We start from the raw sequence: 23,934 nt of genomic DNA, 5'->3' as shown, positions 1-23,934 counted from the left end.
CTCCAGGTTTCAGTCTAGGGTGCTGCCCTAAAGTCCTTTCCCCACCACTACCAGAGTGCGAGTCTGTGCCCCATCCCCAGCACAGGAGGCTGTTGCTCACCAGTGGTGTAGGATCCCCACAGCTCCCTCCTCCTTCCATTTATTTTCTGACGTGTGCCCGCAGAATCACGACTCCCCACTTCATACCTCGAAACCAACCTCTGTGATATTCTGTTTGTAGAGATCCAGATATATCTTCTTACATCTAAGGCTGATTTCATGGGTGTCTGGAGTCATCTGGTAGATATCCAGCTCAATTCAGAGGACTGGTTGGAATAGGGTCCCCTACTCCTCTGCCATCTTTTCCTCCCCCTTCGGGGAAGAGATAGTCTTAAGCAGACTCCATGCTTAATGCAGAGCCTGACTTGTGGCTCAATCTCATGACCCTGAGATCATGACCTGAGCTGAAACGAAGAGTTGGACGTTTAATGGAGTGTGCCACCCAGATGCCCCCATACAAAGTTATTTATTTATTTATTTATTTATTTATTTATTTATTTATTTATTTATTTATTTTAAAGATTTTATTTATTTATTTGACAGAGAGAGACACAGCAAGAGAAGGAACACAAGCAGGGGTAGTGGGAGAGGGAGAAGCAGGCATCCCACAGAGCAGGGAGCCCAATACGGGGCTTGATCCTGTATCACAACCTGAGCTGAATGCAGACACTTAACGACTGAGCCATCCAGGCACCCCCATACAAAGTTATTTAAATGAAAGGGGGAGAGTATAGTTTGAAAGATTTGAGCCATTGTTTGTGACCAGTACATGAATGTTGCAAAGCTGAAATGTCTAGTTAGGAAGAGCTGAAGAATCTCTTATCCCAACTGACTCTTCTTAAAATCAGGATCAACCAAAAGATGAGCAGATGATGTTCTTATTTTTTTTTTAAATATTTTATTTATTTATTTATTTATTTATTTATTTATTTATTTATTTATTTATTTGAGAGAGAGACAGAGAGAGTGAGAAATAGTATGAGAGGGGAGATGGTCAGAGGGAGAAGCATGCTCCCCGCTGAGTCAGGAGCCTGATGCAGGACTTGATCCCAGGACTCCAGGATCATGACCTGAGCTGAAGGCAGATGCCCAACCAACTGAGCCACCCAGGCACCCCTGATGTTCTCATTTTTAAATTTCCCCTTCCTGCTGTTTCTCTAATATTTTTGTATCATAAAATAAGGTTAAAATGAATCTTGAGGCAGGGTTGAGGGAGGTGGCTAAGAAAATGTATCCCAAAAGTGTATCTTGAAGAGGAATAAGATTTACCTGTATGACTAGAAGGTGGCTAAGTGGAGTTGAAATGGTGAAGGGGAACGGCTGTTGGGGGTTGTGTGCAATGACTCTCAGGCCTCTGTTTTAGCATATCTAACAGATCCCCCTGAGTGCCTGTTATCCAGACAGAGGCATCTAGTGCTTTGGGGCTGGCCACTTACTCTGCTCATATTATTAGAAGACCCGCTTCTATGGTAATCACACCCTTCCCTCTGGTAGAAATTAAATATTACAGCCTTTACTAATTACAGGCGAGTGGCCCCAGTGCCCTCCCAATAGTAAATTGCTTTGAGATCGCAGCTGGAAGTTGGGGTAGTAAAATAAATCCAGAAGAGACTTGTCAAGCTTTTCTTGTCCATAAAATGAAAATAAATACCATACTCTGAAGTTCTATGGAAGGAGAAATTGGAAAGATAGCTCAAGTTGCTTAGTAAAGAGAATTTTCCTATCAAAACACCACCACGTCAGCCACTGTTAAAATAAAAATGCGATCAGGAAAATTACTTGAGATGTTTATGTTTACTTCCAGTTTTCAAATTAAAGTAGAGCATCATGTTCCTTTGGGTTTTCATTTAAATTCTCTCTTCCTCTCCTGGTTCCTATAAATGTAGTAGCTGATAAACTACTTTTTTAAGAAGTAAAATGACTATCCCAAAACTGACAATTTTTTTTCTTTTCTTTTCTGAGACCTCATTGCTTGTATGATGCCTGAAAATCACAAACACATCTAGTTCAATTTCTTTATTCAGTAGACACTCATTTCTGATTTTATTTTATTATTTTATTTTTTTATTAAGATTTTATTTATTTATTTGACAGAGAGAGAGACAGCAAGAGAGGGAACACAAGCAGGGGGAGTGGGAGAGGGAGAAGCAGGCTCCCCTCTGAGCAGGGAGCCCGATGCAGGGCTCGATCCCAGGACCTGAGCTGAAGGCAGACGCTTAACCATCTGAGCCACTCAGGTGCCCCTCACTTCTGATTTTAAAACTATGACAAAATCTCTGCTGAGTGCTATTGAACTACTTTAATTTGCAAGTCATATAGCCCTAGATTGAATGAGTCGGAAGACTTTTTAGAGGTCAGTTAGGTTACCTAATTTCTCATCACCACCAGGACCTTTCCAGAAAGCATCTTTGACAAGTCATATTTCAGCTGGGGTTTTGGTGACTTGGAACTCAGTGCTTTGTGAGTAACAACATTTGGACAGCTGGTGCTCACAGTCCTTCCTTACATTCACTCCCACCCCCTCCTTCCCCTGAACCTTTACCTGCCCAGTTCTATCTTTTGGAACAGTGCAGAATGTCTGTTCTTTGAGCTGGGCCAGTACATAAAATAGTTGACTATCAGCTGACAGGTGAAAAAGTTTCTCATGAACACAAGCCTCCACATCACAGCAAAGTCCAAATTCTGTTCTGACTGCCTTTAGTCCTTCCTTTTTTTCTCTGGCTATCTTTCCTTCTTTCTTTCCTTTGATGGGAGAAACAGTCTCAACCCAAGAAACACAGGAAGGTAAGTGCTGGGTTAGAACACAAATGTCTTTACCTCTGGTGCTGTGGAACAAACTATGCAAGTGAAGGAAAACTACCCATTTTCCTTCCCTATACCCCCCAACCTCCAGACCCAGCTTCTTCACATTCTTTGTGTGTGTGTGTGCAATCATTTCTGATCAAATTCTGATCCTAGGCTTGGGCTCCATTTTCCATCTGGGGAATGATAGAACAACTGTGCAGGAAGGTTAAATAAATCTCAGTGTGGAAAGAGGAGTCTAGCTTGGATGCCTCATTCTCATAGAGTGGATTCAAGATGAAGAATAAGGACTTACCTGGCCAGATACCCAGCCGGACAGTGCAGGGTGAACTTCACCCTCCAGCCGGCAGGGGGAGTGGTCGTTTGCAGAGCCGCGTCCCCAGGAGCATGGGCGGGGTCGAGGGCGTGGGTAGGGAAGAGGACGTGGGTGGGACGAGCACGTGGGCGGAGACGAGGGCTGGGGCCCCCTGCCTGGGAGGTAAGCAGTGGTCCGTGTGTCTTAGGGCTGCGCGGGTCGCGTTCGAGGACATGGGCGACAAGTATGCCAGTCTGCGACGGGCCCAGCTGCATCTGGACTTCGTCCACGCCAACTCGTAAGTGTCCGGTGAAGCGTGAACGAGGGAGGGTCCCCACTAGTGGAGAAGAGTTTGGTTTGTCTCCTAGTGAAGTAGCCAATTTGGAAGAAAAAAAAAAAATGAACTTGGTATCATTGATTTATGGAAATTTTATTTAAAGTTTTTGTATTAAAAAATAATGAAAAAGTAGTAAAGATACTATTCTGGGCCAGATTATGATGATTTTTAGGGAGAGCGAGCTTGTGCCAGTGTCCTGGGTTTGGGGTGGGGTGGGCAGAGGGAGAGAGAATTTCAGGGAGGCTCCATGCTCCTGAGTGTGACATGGGGCTCAGTCTCAGGACCCTGAGATCATGACCTGAGCAGAAATCAAGAGTCCAACACCTAACCAACTGAACCACCCAGACGCCTCTATTCTGGGCTAGATTATAAACCTTTTTGTTGTTCTAAAAATAACACCAGAGTAAGAAGGCTCCGCATTTAACAAACTATTTAATTGGAGGTTAGCAGAGCCCTAATTCTACCAACCTGGCCTATCTCTTGTGATTTCTCTGCCCAGCACACTGACATTTTAAAGATTAAGCTTGCCTTCCAGAGAGTAATTTGTATTTATTGATTCCAGCCTCTGTGGCCTGAGTCCTTGCAAAAACGTAACCTCTCCCAGGAAAGAATCCTCACATTTTGGTTCTTGCTAGAGCATTCTGCTTCTCTGTCAGGCCCAGGTGTGTTTTGCGGACTCATCAGGTGTTAATTTCGGATCCCCATCTTGCAGAGGCAGATGACAGAGGCTTCCTGTCCCATCTGTCATTCCCAACACAGCACGGAGCAGCGAGCGCTGCCTAATTCATATTGCTGTGTCGGTGTTTTTGGAGTCTTTGAGTAATTCGGAGTTACGAAAGGTACCCACTGATACAAGGGATACACCCAGGTTTGAAACGACAGAAACGGAAGTGTAAAGAATGCCAGGCAAGGCCAGCCTTGCTGCTTGGGACAAACACTTAATTTTTACAGAAGACAAAGTCAAATAGGCAATATTTGGCAGGTGTTTAGGGCTTTTTTTTTTTTTTTTTTTAAATCTCTTTAGAGAATAATTTCAAGCTGGAAAGGCTGGAACAGATATTTAAAAGGTTAACTGAGGCGGAAGACAAATGACGAAATAGCAATTTTGAGTAGAGTTTAAGAAAAATTGCGGGTGGAATGCTGGAAGGGCTGTGGATTTTATCTCGGGAAACTTCCTCAGCCTTGGTGTTGTGTTGTTACCGCAGCTGCTGTTCCCCAGGCGCTTCTTGTCCCAGTAGGTTCCCCCTTCCCTGCATCCCGTTATCAGTTGGTGGCCCGATAACTTAATAACAAAAGTGACAGCAGTGTGAAGCAACAACCACAAAATCAGATACCAATTGGTATCTTCTCAGCTTCTCCAGATAGATTTTTGTTTGCGAGTTCCCTCAGTCAAGGCAGGAGTGATTTTTTTTTTTCTCTCTTGTTTCACTCCCACATCCAATTCAACGTCAGATCCTCTTCACCCTCTCTAACTATGTCTCCGATGCATCCATTCCTCTGCATTGCCCCTGCCATTGACTTTGGTCCACACCGGCTGCCGTCTCCCCGGGAGATGCTCCACGTAGCCTCTAAACTGGGTTCTCTGCTTCCCATTCTTGCTCCCCGATGGTCCATTTTCCTGAGAGCTGCCAGAGTGAGATTTTTATTTTATTTCTTAAAAAAGATTTTATTTATTAGAGAGCACGAGCTGGGGGGCAGCGGGAGCAGAGACAGAGGGAGAAGCGCTGAGCAGGGAGCCTGATGATGCAGGGCTCAATCCCAGAACCCCAAAATCATGACCTGAGCTGAAGGCAGACGCTTCACCGACTGAGCCACCCAGGCTCCCCTCCGAGTGAGATTTTTAAAAAAGTAAGCCAGATATGTCGCTCTTCTTAAAACATGACCGTGGTTTCCAGTTACATGTAGGCTGAGTGCAAGCTCCTGAGCGTGGAGTAGAGGGCAGTGCATGGCCGGCCACCCCGCATCCCAGCATCATCTCCCTGTTTTACCGTCCGTAGCCAGAGCACACTGGCCTCCTTGGCTCCTTTCTGTGTCCGTGTCTTTGCGGCTGCTTCTCTCGCTGCAGCGTTTCCACTCCAGCTCTGCCAGGGACTGAGTTCTCAGCCTTCAGGGCTCAATTTAAACGTCTTCTATGAAGAGAGGCTCTCCCTGACCGCCATGTCCTCCCCTTACATTACTCTTCCTCATCACCCTTCCTTCCTAGCATCTAACCACGATCTGCCACATCATCTTTGTTTGTTTACTTGTATGTTTTTCTATATCCCTCCACTGGCTTGAGTTCCAAGGGGGACTCAGACAGACAAGACCTTGTCTGTCCACACCGGCACGTGGCGGGCAGTGTGTTAAAATCTCTTGAGTGAAATCATATAGAAACTTCTGTGGCACTTCTTGGTCAGAACGATTAGTTACTTTCCTGAAGTATTGTTTGTGTTGAATTTTTGTATATTGAATCGTGTGTTTTAAATCCACTAGCAAGTCTTGTGGTTTCAAGTGGCGGTTTTGTGAAGCACATAACTTTCACTTTTGCTCTGTTTTGGATTTTTATACACTAGATTTCTTTTGAGTGCAGGCCATCTTTTCACAGCAATTGTATTTAGTTATGTTTTAAATTATAAACTGGAAAGCTGACTTGAGTCAAGAGACCCCACATCAGCAGGTGTTTAAAGTTTAAAATTCCCCCCAAATGGAGGGGCACCTGGGTGGTGCAGTCGGTTAAGCGTCCAACTCGTGATTTTGGCTCAGGTTGTGATCTCAGGGTCCTGCGATCCAGCCCGGAGCTGGTCTTCCTGCTCAGTCTGCTTGAGGATTCTCTTTCCTCCTCTGCCCCTCCTCCTGCTTGTTAGCGCTCTCTCTTTCTCTCTAAAATAAATCTTAAAAATAAATAAAATAAAATAAACTTTCAGCTAGTGTATTGTCTTGTGGCCTGGGGTTTTGGGAATCTCTGAGACATTGCTGAGGATCTTTCTTCTCGACATATGAGCAGATATATTTTGATAAGTGGGTCTCTCTTGCTTCTGTTACCTGTTTACTAAATATAAAAAGAAAATTGCAGACCGAATCTTCCCTTAATGCTGTGATAAAGCTGCTGATTGAGATATCCATATCAAGAAATGAAAAGCAAGTGTGGGCCCCTGAAGGCAGCCTGATTTCACCCACAGGTGAATATTCAGCCTTCAGAGCATTAGTAGTGAGGGCTGTCCAGTGTGTTCTGTTACCCAGGACCTAGCATGAGGGGGTACAGGGAGGAGTGACCACAGGTAATTCAGAAGAGAAAAGGGCCTACAGAAAAATAGAGATTAATGGGGCAAACAGGGGTCCCCTGCCAGTGCCTGTGCCTGCAGATGGAGTCTTAGGGCCTTTTGGTGTACCAGGATTTAGATCAAGATCTTTCAGAAATATTTTGACCTTAAATAATACAATTTTAATGACAAGTTCTCCGAAAAACCTTGCATAAATGCTTATAAAGCAATTTTAAAACATCAGTGCTGTAAGTACAGTAAAGTCCTTGACGTCTTTGTTTTATTAGGAACAGACAGGCTATTTTGGCAATCACGTTCTTAGCCTTGGCTTTATAACAGACCGCATCTACTTCAGAATCTTGACCGTGCTGAGAAAGTTGTTTCTAGAATAAGTCCCTAATTGATTATCTGTCCTGAACTGGAGTATGTTTGTCTGCAAGTTATCTTGAAGCTTTTACACTGGTTACAGAGTTGGTTTAACTTTCGGTTTTCCCTCTTTCTTTATCAGCACCACGCACAGTTTCATTTTTGGAGCGCTGGCCGAATTGCTGGACAATGCAAGGTAAGGCTCGTCTGTAAACCACCTCTGTGCAGTAGAAGGAGATTGGCAAGGAAAAATTGACTTCAGACCCAGGGGAGTGAGAGAAATGTGATCAATAAAACAGTTCTCAGAGCAGCATCTGTAAACTGGCAGGCCTCTGACCAAGTCTAACCTGTTTCCTGTTTAACACAGGGCGAGAGTTTGCATGGGAGTTATAAAGAAAAGGATGCAAAGAAGGGATTGTTTATAAAGTTTAAGGAACAGGAGGTGCCACATAAGAAATCTGGGTCCCCTGCCCTCACTCGCCCCCCCCTTTTTTTAAAGATTAGAAGTAGCAGCCTCGAGGTTGCTCAGTGGGCTCAGGCGCATAGCAGGTGCTCTGTTGGGACTAGCCTGTGCCTTCAGCTCTGTGGCTCCTAGCGAGCCCCACAGCCAGCCTGAACTCCTCAGTTCCTCTCTCTGCAGCAGACATTGCAGTTTGCCAAGGCTGCTCAGATGCTAGTAATTGACATCACATGAAGCTGTTTAATAGGCTTACTCAAGATGCTTAGTTGTTCTCATGAAGAAGGTCTTTATAAAGTCCCTGTGTTATTCTAAGAAATTATTTTATATCATTTTATTTAAGAGTGTGATGGTTTCCTGTGGTTGTCAAAATTAAAACTGGAGGATATTAAAAGAATGCTGTAGACAGCAGGACAAAAAGTGTGGCAGTATAGGAAGAGTGGTTCGGGGCCTCTTCCTGATATGCCAGCTGATCAGAGAGAAAGTACCGGGGCTAAAGCACAAAGCTTATTATAAAATGTCTTAATATGCTGTAGAGGTGAATGATTTTTCTATATCTTATCCCATGGCATTTCTCTATGAAGAAACTCTTCCTTTGAAAACTTCCGTTTCGGGGCAGTGGCATTACTGAGCACCTATTGTATGCATGGTATTTTGAATAATGTATAATTATATAATGGAGACAGTGATACTTATGTGTCATGGGATTGTGGTAAGGATTAGGAGAGAAGGCTTAAAAATACTTCATTCAGTGCTTATTTGACACACAGAAAATGCTCCAAGAAATGGCAGTAGTGCCTCCAGAATTTCCATAAAGGAAGAGCTTAGAAGAGCAGTTGACTGGAGGAAGGAGCTAAGGGCCAACTTTGAAGGCTCGTAGAACAAGTCAGTGTACCTACTCAGACTTATCTGGTGTAGTTTTGGGTTGGAATTGGAGGAAGTTTTGGGAGAGACTCAAATTTCCCGATTAGAGTCCCAGTGGTTTTTATTATTCTGAGCTTCACTTACTCAACACATCCACTTCTGCACCAGCTAAGACTACCGTCCTCATTGTCTTCATCCCTCACATTGAAACCAGGGTCTTTTGGCTCTTGTTCTTTTTCTTCTAAAATTTCTACTTAAAAAAATAACTAAAAAAATGCACAATATCTGTGAGTTGTAGAAAACTGAGAAAATAATAAGAAAAAGAAGGTCAGCAGTAATCTCATCACATGGCGTGGGGGAGGTGGTATCAACATGCTTCTCTGTAAAAGACCAGATAGTAAATATTTTCCCCTTTGCAGGCCGTGTGTTCTCTGTTGAAACGACTCAACTTTGCCACTGTGGTGTGAAGGCAGCCATAGGCAATATGTACATGAATGGGCATGATTGTGTTCCAATAAAACTTTATTTACAGAAACAGTTGGTGGGCCACATTTGGCTTTTGGACCATAATTTGCCAACTTCTGGTCTAGAGAAAACCACTGTTTTTATTTCTTTCCTTACATATATAGACATGTATATCATGGATGTTCTTTAAAAACATGTGATCATACAATACATATTACTTAGTAATTTGCTTTTTCTTTTCATTTTTGGGGGGACTAAAATATATGATGAAAATCTTCCTGCAATTTATGGATTATTAGCCAACTAATTTTTTTTTAATATTCATATCCATTTTTGATGAGCTTTTTGTGTAACTACCACTAAATTCCATCTCTTCTTTTAAATTTCCAAGTTTCAGGGTTTTGTAACATTCTCAAATGATGAGTGATCATAGGTGTTAGTACATAAATGTAGAGCAAAACATTTTAGTAATTGTTTTGAAGCAATTTAAGTGGATTTCTCTATTGTTAGCTATCTGACAATAGGTTATACCTCACATAAGCAATTCAGATTAATGTAATTTTTTAAAACATAATTTCATATTGAAGCAGTGATATTTTTATATTGTTTCCAGAGATGCAGGGGCTGCAAGACTTGATGTGTTTTCAGGTGAGCATATTTGTCTTCTTCCTTTTTTTTTTTTTCCTCCTAATGGAAAAGCCTATAGTTATTTTGCTTTTATTTTATTTCGTGAGATCAAAGCACTTTTTATAGAGTTTTAATGTAATTTAAGTGCTTTGTGAGTACAGTGACCCTATGGGGAGCCAGGTTGAGAAAAGTATACTCTGAGAGTGGAATTGTTCACTTGTTAGGGGACCCATTTACAAAATTAGATCTTCCAGGGTTTTGTGAAAGCATCAGAGTGATGTGGAACCATCAATTTGCCTGCCACAAGAAAACAGTTTTATTTTAAAAAACACATTAACTTAATGGTTATTCATAATTAAGTATACATCATTCTCAACTTATCACAGTTTTAAAGCGTGTAAGTGAATGTGAAGTATGAATGTTTGAGGGTTCTAAAATTCAAACGAGATATGTTTTCCTCACTGACTTCATTTTTATTCACCAAATTATTGTACTTATTAGTTCATTTCATTAGAATATGATGCAGATGAATTTAGGTTCTGCGATCCAGTCTTGTATTTAATAACTACCTGGATAAATGTCTGCAGTGTTAAAACTGATCCCCAACCCTGATTCTGTCAGCTGTCCTAAAAACGTTGGCTGTTGATCACAGGCAAGAGGATATGGTCCACGATGTAAATCTATATCTATAATTAAAAAGCAGCTTTGTTCAATTCAATTTTTTAAGTGTTTAAGATCCTGTGGGGTGCCTGGATGGCTCAGTTGATAGAGCATCCAACTCTTGATCTCAAGTCTTGATCTCAGAGTTGTGAGTTCAAACCCCATAATGGGTGTGAAGCATACTTTAAAAAGAAAAAAAAAAGATCCTGTGTTAGGTGGGTGCTTCTGGTTCATAAGGCAGAGAGACATGGACATCTCGAGACATCTGAGAAAACATAATGAGTGAATGCTCTTCTTCCCTTTCTACTCTTCAGGTTCTGAAAAGTTTGAGAAGGTCAAGAGGGTCAGTCTTTATTTTTCATTCAAAAATGCTAGTCAGTCTTTATTATTCAAAAATGCTAGCTCCATTTGTCGAAAAATGGAGCTTAGTGTGAGAAATCCGGCAGATTTGCTGATCGTACCGCAGAATCAGATACTCGCCCAACCTGTGGAGTCAGGCTTCCCCTCAACACTGGTCTGCCTGGAGTGAGGGGAGCAGAGCTCATGCACTCTGCAGGCAGCTCACTCCCAAGAGGGAACAGGAGAGCTCTGAACTGAGCCTCCCTAGGTGATTCTTCCCTAGATTACCAGTCAGATGAGTGATAAGTGAGTCAAGGGACAGAGAAGGGCCCCTTTACTAATATTAATGGCACTCCATTCCACATGGAAGGAAATACCAGTAGTGGAGAAGAAGTGGTCTTCCCTTACATATCCCATCAGATAGTGTAAAATAGAATAAGTGTTTCTTGCCCAAGAGAGACTCAAAATATGGTAGGAACACAGAGAAAGAATATCTCATATTAAAGAGCTAGGGCCTAAAATATAGATGTGGTTTTTGTCAAGTAGTGTAAAAAAAAAAAAAAAGAATATCCCTGTCTGAGGAATTATTGTGAGAAAGAGGACGGAGATAGACAATTTCAGAGATTCATTCATTCAGTAACAGTTTATTGAGTGTCTGTCACGAATGAACAAATTAGTTACTCCAGGTGCTAGCGACAGAGCACGGAGCAACATGTGTGACTAAATGTGTGTTCTCAGGAATGTGCGTTCTCACGGGGGAGAGAGAGACAATAAGGAAGTGAACAAATGATACACCAAGCAATGAAAAGTGCTAAAAGGAAAAAGAAAGTGGGAAAAGAGAACAGAGAGTGATTGGCAGGGTGTACTATTTTTCATGAGGTGAACAGGGAGAGTTTCTCTAACCAGGTGATGTACCATCAAAGACCTGAATGAGGTGAGGGAGCGAGCTGTGTAGATATTTGGAGAAAAAGCAGTCAGAGAACAATGAGTAGGCTAGGTTGACTAAAGCTAATTGTTAGAGCCAAATAGATGAGCACCTTCAATGCCATGCTAAGGTTTTTTTCTATAGACAGTGACCATTGAAGAATTTTGAGCAATGTCATTTGGCAAATTAGAAATGTGCCCTTTTCAAAGAAAGCTTCTCCAGCCATAGCATGTAGGATGGTCTGTAGAAGTGTGAATGAAGGGATAGCAGGGGTGTGGGGCTATGGAAATGACCTACGGAAGATTTAGTCAGAATTTGAAGTAGGGCAGTGGTCCTAGAAATGGAGAAGGGGAAAAGATTTAAGTTGCATTTCAGTCAGAGCATGCATATATATATTTTTAAAGATTTTATTTATTTATGTGTGAGAGAGAGAGAGCGCGAGAGAGCAAGCATGGTGGGGGGGGGACGGAAGGGGCAGAGGGAGAGGGAGAAGCAGACTCCCCAGTGAGCAGGGAGCCTGACTTGGGCTCGATCCCAGGATCTGGGATCATGACCTGAGCTGAAGGCAGACACTTAACCGACTGAGCCCACCAGGTGCCTCCCGAGCACACATATTGATGAAGGGTCGAAGGGTTGAGAAGGATTATCCAAAATCACAAAGTACAACAAATGTCATTGGAATTCACTTGTTATGTTCTTTTGGGTTTATGGCAGGACACCAGCAGGGCATGGTAGTACTCATTTCCCTAACTTTTTCTAGCACTTGGCATACACACACACACACACACACACACAGTCTTTGCCATTTGACTTCAAAATGGCACTTCTTTCTTTATTTAGGTTATGTGTTTTGTGAAAAACTGAACTTAAGATTTTTGGTTTTATATTACCTATTCATAAAAAAAGTACCTATTCATGTTATAAATTGTTTTATTGCAGCAAATCACAATATGGCTATCAACTTAGCAAATTGCTTTTTCTTAAAAAATAATAAGCCAAGGTCAGGGCTTATGCAGCAATAGATAGAATTGATATGGGGATAAATAAAAATAAATAGTTTTCAAATTATTTACTGAGGCCCCTGAATTACTTTCCAATCTTAAGTTTTCTTCGGGTAACTGGAAGGAGGAGTATAAAATTCAAACTAAACATGTTTGGCCATTGTTGTTTTATCTGTTCATATGTATTGGTTCTAGTAAACATGGATTTGCATTCAATGCTTTTTTTTTTTTAAGTGCTTACCAAGTGGCAGACACTGGGTTAAGTGTTAAGTACACACAGTGCCTGCTCTTAAGAAATTGGCATCCTAGTGCGGGGGTCTGTAGAAAATATGGTGTATATCTTCACTTTCATGGGAGGAGGGCCCTTAGCTTTCACCATACCTCTGAGGCAACTGTGTTTTAAAAAGTAAGAGCCACTGGTTTGAAAAGAAAAGAGATACACGAGCAGGCGGAAAGCACAAACTGCAAAGAAAATGCACATTGTGGGCGCCCGATGATGTGTAAGAATGAGGAAGGTGTCCAAGAAGGAACCTTACTGGATCTAATAAGCTAAAGGGGAAATAGGCTTCCGCCTGGTGAATCGGGTGGAGAGCGAAAAGGGGCAGGATAGGCAGGGGCTTGAATATGGAGAGAACATAGAACACCGACGGAGTTGCAAAAATGTTCAAGATGCTCAAGATTAGTTAAAGAGAAATTTGCGTGGAAATGGAAGGTTGCAGTATGGGTGTGGGGAGGGAGTGACGAGGTGAGCTTGGAGAGTGTATTCATCAGGGTTCTTCAGAGAAACAGAACCAGTAGGAGATAGCTAAATGGACAGAGAGGTAGACAGACAGCTAGATGGACAGATATGATCTGCCTCCCTCCCTCCCCTCTAGCAATGTATGTGTATTTCTATATCGATATGTATCTGTATCTGTCTACATCTGTAGATATTGATAGAGCGTTTGGGGAGAGTGAGAGGGAGGGATTTTAAGGAATTGGCTCACATGATTGTGGGGGCTGATGCAGTTGAAATCTGTAGGGCACCTGGCCCTACTTACTTATCCAGCTTAGTTGGAAATCCAACTAAGAGTTGATGTGCAGTGTCAAGTTCTAAATCTTTAGGGTAGGCCAGCAGCCTGGATACTCAAGCGCAATTTCTGAGTTGCCATCTTGATGCAGAAAATTGCTTCTTTAGGGAACCTCAGTCTTTGCCTTGAAGGCTTTCAACTGATTGGATGAGTCTCACCCACACTATGGAAGTTATTTGCTTTACTTAAAGTCAACGGATTGTAAATGTTAATTATATCCACAGATGTTTTCAGAGCAACGTCTAGACTAATGTTTGGCTGAACAGCTGGGTACCAGAATTTAACCAAGTTGACACATAAAATTATTGTGAAATGCACATTGGTCGGCGCTCTGCTCTTAGGGCGAGCAAGGAGTGAGGCCGCTGTTGCTGTAATCGACAAGAGAGATGATGGTTTCCTGAGCTAAGGCAGTGTCATGGTGGTAGAGAAAGTGGTCAGACTTGAGAGGCTTTAAGGAGGTGGAACTGAGAAGACATGGCAATCCTGAGGTTTTGACTTGGGCAGCTGAAGCCTAATGGCAGAGTGATGGCCATTTATTGAACAGGAAACATCAGAAGTAAGTCTGACGAGGGAGAAGGTGCTGGGGTTTGTTTTGGACATGCATATTTAACAGATAATGGAAATTTATCTGGAATCCTTAGTTTTAAGGAATTGAAGTAAGGCCAAGCATCAGGGTGGACAGTAGGAATATTACATTTCGAGGCTGTGATTGTCTGTAGTCCTTCACTAGGATTTATAGAAAAAGTAAGCACTGTATACATCTCTTGGGAATTTTGAGTCTTTCTCACCTATTCACCAAAGAAATGCCCTTCTTTCTGCAAGCTCCTTGCATGAGAACTTTATTCCAAGAGCTGCAAAATCAATTGTTGCATCTATGCAGAGCCACATGAGGCTTGGATCAGGTGGTTCCCAGTGCTGATACACAGTAGGATAATTGGGGGGGATGTTTATTCCTGAGCCTCACCCAAGACCAGTTAATTTGGAGTATCTCTGTGCGGTTAAAATGTTCAGCCATGGTTGAGAACTACCACACTGTGCAAAGAACTCCACAAGAGTTGGTTTTCCCTTGTTGAATAGCGGAGAATGTCATCCTCTGCCAGAGGTGGGGGTTGCACAGAGCGAAGACCTACAATGGGGGAGGAATATTCTGATACAGGAGTTGAGGTAAGCACTCCGGACAACGAGGCAGAGAGAAGAACTGGGAAAATGAAATGGTAGGGAAGATCCAAAGTGCTTATAGACAGGGAGGGAATTAGTGGGGGTGGTAGGGGATTAGAAGTGGGCATGTGACCATAAAATTATGAACCCGGAAAACTTAGGTACATATTTTAGATATGTATTTATAGATTATCTTGAACATTATTTAACTTTTAAAATATAGTTTAGGTGTGACCGTTGAACACAGTTGACTTAACAAATGTGCTACAACTGAATTATAGGTACAGAGTTAGCAAATCCGTGGCTGCCTGAGGTTGGGGTAGGGGGATGGGCATGGAAGGGGCAGAAGGGAGAGACTGTAGAGTGACCTGAGGAAACGTCTGAGGTGATGGCTATGTTCACTGCCTTGATTGTGATGATGATTTCATGGGTATGTACATATGTCACAGTTCATCCCATTGTACACTTTACACATAGGCAGTTTGTGTGTGTAAGCTCTTTCTCAAGCTATTATCAAAAAAAAAGAGAGAGAGAGAGAGAGAGGGAGAGAGATGTGGTAGAAGTCATAGATCCAAATGTTGCAATTCCTCTCAGAGCCAGATCACAAACTAAGCGTTATAGTCTCATTAGTTTTAGTTACACCCTTCCATTTTTTTTAAACAAGAGATTATTTTCTCTTATCTTAATGATATCTCTTAATCACCAGAATAGCCATTTTCAAAATCAAATGCATTTTCAAGAGGCAAATGTTTGCTGCCACTAGGAAGCACACAACAAATGGCTCTTACGGGATTAACTACTTAGAGGAGAGCCTGAGGAATTGAATAAGAATGGCCTGGATTGGCTTTAGAATTAGTGCTTTGGTGGAAGGGCATAAAGGTGGATCAGTGGGATGGAGGGATCCTGGGGTCACATCACCATTTCCCTTTATTCCTGCCCCTAGGGTGGAAAATACCTGAAGTTTAAAGGCCAGTCAGATTCCAGGAGCAGGGCATGCCCCACTGTATACATAATTTATTAATGTGTAGAGGTTTTATGTTAATTTAAAGCCTTCTTGGTGCATGACTGTCTTCCCCCTGCAGTGTCCTGAGAAACTGTAGCCAGGACACCTTTCTGGGCGCCATCATTGTGCCCTAACGCTGTCACCCCGCGGCTGCCTTTGAGGAGGACAGATAATTATGTAAGCAGCATGACTTTCTGATGAACAAATTAAGGCCAATATTTATTAGTAATAACTGCTTTCTCTTACAGTGGATAATGAAAAACTGCAGGGTGGATTCATGTTGTGCTTCCTGGATGATGGATGTGGTATGAGCCCTGGTAAGTTAATTATCCAGATACCTAACTGGCTGTTCGGGGAAACAGAAAATCCATAAAATAAATAAAAATAAATTGAGCTATCTATGCAAAAACAGGTATGGAGCTATTAAGGGAAAATAAACCCCAGACTTAACATATTGTTGAACTTTCTAGATTTAAATATTCCAGCTGACAGAGTAAATTCATTATAATCATCTAAACCAAGACAAAAAGGGAATGTAGATAAATATTGCAAGAAAGATGAAAAGAAGGTATGATTACTTATAAGAAAAAACATCTGGGAGGGGCGCCTGGGTGGCTCAGTTGGTTAAGCGACTGCCTTCGGCTCAGGTCATGATCCTGGAGTCCCGGGATCGAGTCCCGCATCGGGCTCCCTGCTCGGCAGGGAGTCTGCTTCTCCCTCTGACTGGCCCCCCTCTCATGTGCTCTTTCTCATTCTCTCTCTCTCAAATAAAGAAATAAAATCTTTAAAAAAAGAAAAAAACTTATAACATGGGCACCTGGGTGGCTCAGTTGGTTAAGCATTGCCTTTGGCTCAAGTCATGATCCTGAAGTCCTGGGATCAAGTCCCACATTTGGCTCCCTGCTTGGCGGGGAGTCTGCTTCTCCCTCTGACCCTCCTCCCTCTCATGCTCTCTGTCTCTCATTCTCTCTCGCAAATAAATAAAATCTTAAAAAAAAAAAAAATTTAAAAAAAAGAAAAAAAAGAAAAAACATCTGGGAAATGAATGGAAAAGGCGGGGTAACTGGATGGATTTTGAGACTGTTTGAGCTTGCCCTTCAGGTATTGCTTGCAAGAGCCCTGAGGCAGTTTCCAGTGCCTTCAGGCTATTTTTAATTTTCTGCTTAACCTTGAGGAAGAGGTTACCTCTCCTTGTTTTTAGCGGTTTGTTTTTTCTCGGCATGTTCAAAGGGTTAGTAGATTCAGTCAACTATTCTCACCATAATGAACACATCTACAATTCATTGCATGATTTTTTTTTTTTTTGGTACCTTCAAGGCTAGCCAAAATGCAACACACAGTAGGTGCACAATACCAGTTTACTGTGAAATTGAATTCTTTTTTTTTGAAGATTTTATTGTTTATTTATTTGTCAGGGGGGGAGCGAGAGAGAGCGAGCACAAGCAGGGGGAGCGGCAAGCAGAGGGAGAAGCAGGCTCCCCGCGGAATAGGGAGCCCGGTGTGAGGCTTGGTCCCAGGACTCTGGGATCATGACCTGAGCCAACTGAGCCACCCAGGCATCCTGTGAAATTGAAATATTATTCCCTCTGATAAGGGCTTTGACTCATTTGGGATAGCTTATCCCTGAATTCTTGTTTAACACTTGTCTATGACCCACAAAACAGGATTTTTGACCACTAGGTTAAAAAAATCATGAGGGGAGTTCAAGTAATAGGGAACAGTTCTGGTCTGTTCTATAGCAGCGGAAAGGATGCTCATCACTGCTGGAAGCTCAGAATACAAAGTAAAGCAGTTGTCTTCTTGCTAGTCTCTGAAGTGCTCCCTTGGTATGAATAGTCAGAGATTATTAGCAAGTTTAGAAAATGCTGAAATCACTTACTCAGGTCTCATTCTGACTTTGTCAGGATAATTTTGATTTTTCCAGGTGATTTTGACTCAAAGTATTGTTGGTTCCTTAGTTTTAAATAAGAGAAAGAAGACTGTGAGAAAATCATGATGAAAAAACAGTTTTGTTTTTCACGTCTAGGCTGACCATTTAGTTCATTTTTCTGAATGTTTAAATAACAGAATATCTGATATATTCTAAGGCACTTCCTTAAAGAAAAAAGAAAAAAGAAAAAGAAGCAGCTCCTTTTATAATACAGCCATGAACAAAATGATGAAAACACAGAAAAGTGGCAGATATTCAAATCTTCAGAAGGAACTCATACTTCAGTTGACATATACAGGACAATTTTTTTTTTTTTTTAAGATTTTATTTATTTATTTGACAGAGAGTGTGAGAGAGGGAACACAAGCAGGGGGCGTGGGAGAGGGAGAAGCAGGCTTCCCACTGAGCATGGAACCTGATGTGGGGCTCGATCCCAGGATCCTGGGATCATGACCTGAGCCGAAGGCAGCTGCTTCACCAACTGAGCCACCCAGGCACCCTGACGTATACAGGACTATTTTTAAAAGTCTACTAGTGTTGAGAGAACAATTACTGTTAACATTGATTGGAAAATCGGGACGCCTGGGTGGCTCAGTTGGTGAAGCGTCTGCCTTTGACTCGGGTCATGATCTCAGGGTTCTGGGATCAAGTCCCGCATTGGCCTCCCTGCTCAGTGGGGAGCCTGCTTCTCTTTCTCCCTCTGCTGCTCCCCCTGCTTGTGTGCTCTCTCTCTGTCTGTCAAATAAATAAATAAAATCTTTAAAAAAAAAAGATACCTATAATATAAATCACATCATATCCTTTCCCTTTTTAAAGCCCTTAGTGGTTTTTCTGTACTTTGGGATATAATTTATATGCCCAGTAATGCTTCCAGTTTCTTGCATTATTTGGCCTTTGTCCACCTCTTTGGCCGTTTCTCATGGCACTTACTCCTTTGCTTATAACACTCCAGCCATACCTGCTGGCCCTTCATTTGAAGCTCATTTCAGATGTCACCTTACGAAAGAGGCTTTCCCTGATCATTCTGTCTGAGGGCCACACTCCTGTTAATTCTCTATCACCTTATCCTGGTTTTATTTTCTTCACTTAATGCTTTTAAAAATTATCTTGTTTATTTGTTTCTAATCTGTTTTTCCTATCATGACATAAATTGCTATGGGCAGGGGTCATGTCAGTGTTCTATACCTGTGCCCAGAACTCTGGCCACCATACGTGGGAGTCTGTGAGATGTGCTTTGAAAACCACGGAATTGGGCGCCTGGGTGGCTCAGTTGGTTAAGCGACTGCCTTCGGCTCAGGTCATGATCCTGGAGTCCTGGGATCGAGTCCCGCATCGGGCTCCCTGCTCGGCAGGGAGTCTGCTTCTCCCTCTGACCCTCCTCCCTCTCGTGCTCTCTGTCTCTCATTCTCTCTCTCTCAAATAAATAAAACAAAAAAACAAAAAAACAAAAAAACCCCCACGGAATATGGTCTCTGACAACCTTGGATTGTTATCCTTACAGTAGCATTCATAGGCTGTTTCACCTTGGGCATGTTACATATAACCTTTGAACTTAAATTTCCTCATCCATAACATGCAGATCGTCATCATAATATCAACTATGTAGGTTTGTTATAAATATTGACTAGGCAGTGCATGTAAAGTATATAATATAGTCCCTAGCATATACTAAACAGTAAATGGTAGCTAATGTTGTTATTATGGATACCCTCACCTAATACCCAGCCCTTTATAAGAACATGCGATAGAATGCCCAGTTGGCTTCAGATAAGCAGAGTATCTGGTAGCCCTTACGTACCACACACCAGGTGTGCATGTCTGCACACAGACTGACACTGGTCTTCAGAACATTTCCAGAGTTCCAGAGCACACATTCAGGTAGGCCAACTGGGAGACCCATTTCTATCTTTCCTTGTGTCCCTAGGAGCATTCTGGTTTCTGGGGGTACGTATATTTTGAAGTTGAGATGATTCTTCTCTAGAATTTCCGAATGCCCTGGAGAGATCTGGAGAATGACTCTGAGAGTCTGGAACAAGTGGCCCTTCATCCCCAGGGAGTGTCAGACCAGAAGCCATTCTGCCCTGCTTGGTCTTCCATGGAGCTGGCTAAGGGCCAGATTCATGGAAAATGACTAGTGGTACAGATAATTTTTTTTTTTTTAAAGATTTTATTTATTTATTTGACAGAGAGAGACAGTGAGAGAGGGAACACAAGCAGGGGGAGTGGGAGAGGGAGAAGCAGGTTCCCCGCTGAGCAGGGAGCTCGATGCGGGGCTCGATCCCAGGACGCCGGGATCACGACCCGAGCCGAAGGCAGACGCCCAACGACTGAGCCACCCAGGTGCCCCCAGATAATTTTAACACGTATAATTTATTGGCACTTATCAAGTGGCCTGTACTGTGTTCAGGGTTTCACAAACAGATGATCTCCTTTTGTGTATTTGTCTTCATCAACAAACCTATGATCGAGTCTTAGTAGTTCCCTTTTAGAGATGAGGAAATTAAGACTCAGAGTTTAAACTCTGTTTACCCAAGGTCATATGGCTAGGTCTGTCTGACCTCCTTCAGTATATTACAGTTAAGATCCTGGTCAGAGATCATGGAGCCTGACAAGAATCCTTGTCACTGGGCTGACCCAAGAGGTATGGATTTGCCCTAATGTCCTGAGATATGTGTGACATCCTGACAACTGGACCTGTGGCCAGTGTCAATGATTCATAATTTCTAACCACCTATATGTCTTTGTCAATTATAGAGGAAGCTTCAGATATCATTTACTTTGGAACATCCAAGAAACGGTCATCAACCTTGAAGTTTATTGGGCAATATGGTAATGGTCTTAAAAGGTGAGAATTTTTTTTTTTCTTTAAGGCATGTATTATTGATACTGGGAACAATATTTATGTAAAGGCAACCTTATACAGAATGATAGGTTTGTGAAGCTCAAAACATATATATAAACTGGAGAGTCCTACCTTGTTTTGGGATTTCCATACCGATAACTGACTTGAATCTTTACAATATTTGTAAATTTAATTCTCATATAGGGGATGAATTGTCTCTCAGGAAGCAGAAGCCCTGTACTTCAGAGCTTCCTTGAATCTCTATGTTTCTCTTGTTTTTCAGAGCATATGTTATTGCAGGTGTAATTATGTGTCCACAGCTTATTTTATTAGTCTGCCTCAGTGTAAGGTGAGGACAAGGGTATATCGTCACCCATGTGACACCTGCTACGGACAGATGATTGTTCTTTTCTTGAGTCCTGGACAGCCCCTTATTTCTAGCTGCCCTGTCTCAAGCAAGGGTGTGGAGCTAGATTGGTTCAAATCCATCTGCTCTACTTTGAGGAAAAAAATAATATTTTCACCCTTTTGGTGATGGGTCAGCAAAACAGGGGAGTTACTTCTATGAAAGAACAATTCATTACAGCACACAGTTTCGTGCCCGCCTATTTTTTCTTTTCAGTGTTTGAGAGGTAAACCAGTATGTTCTTGTTTTTTAATATAGTGGATCCATGAGGATTGGGAAAGACTTTATTCTTTTTACAAAGAAGGAAGAAACGATGACCTGTGTGTTTTTTTCTCAGACATTCTGTGAAAGAGAAGGTCTTACTGAGGTAGGAGTTGAGATTTTCCTTTGGTTTCCATGGTAACAGTGTTGTTTTCATTTACCATCTCAGGAGGTGAAGTCTACAGCAGTTCTTTTCTGATTATGATTTAGACATTTAGGAATGTATTTGGGAAGTGGAGAGAGGGTGGCTGGACATTCTTGGGGGGGTCATTGGAGGCATGTCCTGTTGACCAATTTTTTTTTTTTTAAGAATCCGTGGCCACTTATTTTTCTTGGGTAGCATTTTTTTTTTAAATAGATTTTATTTATTTATTTGCGAGAGAGAGAGAGAGTGAGCATGAGCAGGGGTGAGAGGGGCAGAGGAAGAGGGAGAAGCAGGCTCCTTGCTGAGCAGGGAGCCTGACACAGGACTCGATCCCGGGACCCTGGGATCATGACCTGAGCCGAATCAGGTGTGTAACCAACTGAGCCACCCAGGTGCCCCCCTGTTGACCATTCTTGAGTGGGTTATTAACTCAAGGCAGTTTTCAGAATGTTATTTTCATTATCCATGTACCCGAATCTCCCAGAATAAGAGGCTCCCTTTGGCACAGTGAGCTTTTTGGAAGGAGCCTGCAAAACATTTCCACCATTTGTGCCATAAATGGATTATCATTTTAAAAATAAATATTGGATTAAAAGACTTGGAATACAAAATCTAAAGAAACTGAGTGCAAAATAGATTTAACACTGTAACCCAGTAACCATAATTTCAACTCCATTTGATGACCTAGCTACGCTTTATTAATTTGCAGTGTCTGAGTTTTACTACTCACAATGTCAGTGTAATTCAATAATTCAGGTTAAGGAACGACCCAGCACTGGTTAGACCCTGTGGAAGGTAGAAAACCAGCAGAAGATCATCTGACCATCAAAGGGGTCATAAAATATAGGCAAACACATGTGAATTGGATACATAACAAAATGAGGGTGTTTAAAAAGAATGCTGTTCAGTGAGTATGCATTTCTGCTGTTACAAAGTTGTCAAAAGCAAAGGTATGGATGGAGAGATTAGAGAGCCTCGATTGGTCAATGAGGGCTTTATGCAGTGAGCACCACTTGCAGCTGTAAAGGCTGGTATGTGGAGAGAAGTGGCACGCAGCAGCTCTCAGACCTGGACAGGAGTATGGGGTTGAAAGGACAGTGGGGATGTGAGGTTGTCCCCCAAGGGTGCAGCATGCCCACCGGCCGCGGTGGGGTGGGGCTGGCTAAGCAACAAATCTGTAGGCGATAGGGAGTAGCTGAGTGGGAGACTGTTAGAAAGAAAAGCAATGCTTTAAGCATTTATGTTGCCATTTATATATGTAAAGGCATGGAAAATTGGGCCAAAGCTGAGGTTATAGCTTTTCTAACATGGGCCATTTCCTTTTTTTTTTTTAAAAAAAAAAAAAAAAAAAAAACCTAAAACCAGGAACCCCTTCCCATTTCTACTTTGACCCAGGCAAACTCTTTCAACAATATTAGCTGATTTTTTTCACTATTTCCCTGCATATCTCTATATAACATACTTGTATTACTACTTCTTGATTTGATATATTATGTATTAATTGCTCATTATAAAAGGATCTATATATTATTGTTTCATCTGTTTGTATCACACATACATACTTTCCAATTCTCCACCTTCAAGGTAGCTCCATTGTCATTTTACTTATGCTAATGTTCAGTATTTACGTTGTAAGACTATATAAACACTATTCACACTGTATCCTGTCATAAACGAATTTTTTCCTTTTTCTGCACAATTTTTTCTTTTCCCTGGAATTAGTAATTGTCTCCTTAGTGTTTTATGTACTTAGCATTGTCCTGAGTATTTGCTTGGTTTTCCGTCTTTATCACTATGTTAACCCCAGTCTCCAGCTACATTCTTCACTGTTCCACCTTCCTGAAGACTCTGCCCTGGAATCTTCTTGCTGCCCCTCACTCCTGCTGTCCACGGCTGGTGTTCCGCTGTGCTCCCAGGACCTGCCTTGTCCAACATGTCTTCTGTTAGCTTTCTTAATAAGGATGCACGAGAAGTCAAGTGTTTTGAGACTTCACATGCATGAAAATATTTTTATCCTACCTGAACACTCAGTTTAGCTTGTTGTTATTTGTAGGTTGGAGTGAGTTTTCTTTCAGGAATTGGAAGCCATTGCTTCATTATCTTCTTATTTCTAGCATTGTCATTGAGAAGTCTGAAGCCATTTTAATTTCTGAGTCTTGTGTGTAACTTACTCTTTTTTTTCCCCCCTTCTACTCTTTGAAGCAGTAGAATCTTCTTTGTCTCCAATGTTCTGATGTTAAGTATTTTGCTTTTGTGTGGGTCTGTTTGCATCCATTGTGCTGGTTGCTTACTGGACATTTTCAATCTGGAAATACATGTTCTTCAGGTTGGGAACGTTTTTCTGTAATATTTATGATTTTTTCATTCGTATTTTCTTTTCTCTCTTTTTGCAACTTCTGTCCTTAGATCTTGGACACCTAGAACTGGTTCTTAAATTTTCTTATCTTTTCTCTCCAATTTTCTGTGTTTTATTTTCTGGGAGATTTTCTAACATTTATTCTTCCAACCCTTTCATAAATATTTTTCTGTAGTCATATTCTTCATTTCCAAGAAGTGTGTTAAATTCTTTCAGTATTCTTTTTTAAAGACATATAGTTATGTTTCATGGATACAATATTTCCTTTTAGTGCTCTGAAGATATTAACAATGATTGACTTTTCTTTTCCTCTGAAATTTTCATCTTCCTTGTATGGTTTTTGTTTC

General features: G+C 41.8%; 2 protein-coding genes across 2 annotated transcripts in view; one reads left to right on the top strand and one right to left on the bottom strand.

The window, feature by feature from the left end:
* Positions 1-276, bottom strand: part of CUNH3orf85 (chromosome unknown C3orf85 homolog) — a 35,046-nt gene extending 34,770 nt beyond the window's left edge. Inside the window, exon 1 of the mRNA XM_064589451.1 lies at positions 199-276. Coding sequence (XP_064445521.1) covers positions 199-276 — 78 coding nt within the window. The remainder of the gene's footprint in view (positions 1-198) is intronic.
* Positions 277-3,369: 3,093 nt separating this feature from the next.
* MORC1 (MORC family CW-type zinc finger 1) overlaps positions 3,370-23,934 on the top strand; it is a 170,399-nt gene continuing 149,834 nt past the window's right edge. Inside the window, exons 1-6 of the mRNA XM_064589446.1 lie at positions 3,370-3,434; positions 7,221-7,274; positions 9,478-9,512; positions 15,896-15,964; positions 20,332-20,422; positions 21,084-21,192. Of these exons, the coding sequence (XP_064445516.1) occupies positions 3,370-3,434; positions 7,221-7,274; positions 9,478-9,512; positions 15,896-15,964; positions 20,332-20,422; positions 21,084-21,192 (423 nt within the window). The remainder of the gene's footprint in view (positions 3,435-7,220; positions 7,275-9,477; positions 9,513-15,895; positions 15,965-20,331; positions 20,423-21,083; positions 21,193-23,934) is intronic.

Source organism: Mirounga angustirostris, unplaced genomic scaffold (genome assembly GCF_029215605.1).
Source record: "Mirounga angustirostris isolate CCGP_5_RB_7025 unplaced genomic scaffold, mMirAng1.0.hap1 SCAF_1, whole genome shotgun sequence".
NCBI classification, from domain to species: Eukaryota; Metazoa; Chordata; class Mammalia; order Carnivora; family Phocidae; genus Mirounga; species Mirounga angustirostris.
Note: the sequence above shows the minus strand (reverse complement) of the source record. Positions and strands in the feature narration are given on the sequence as shown.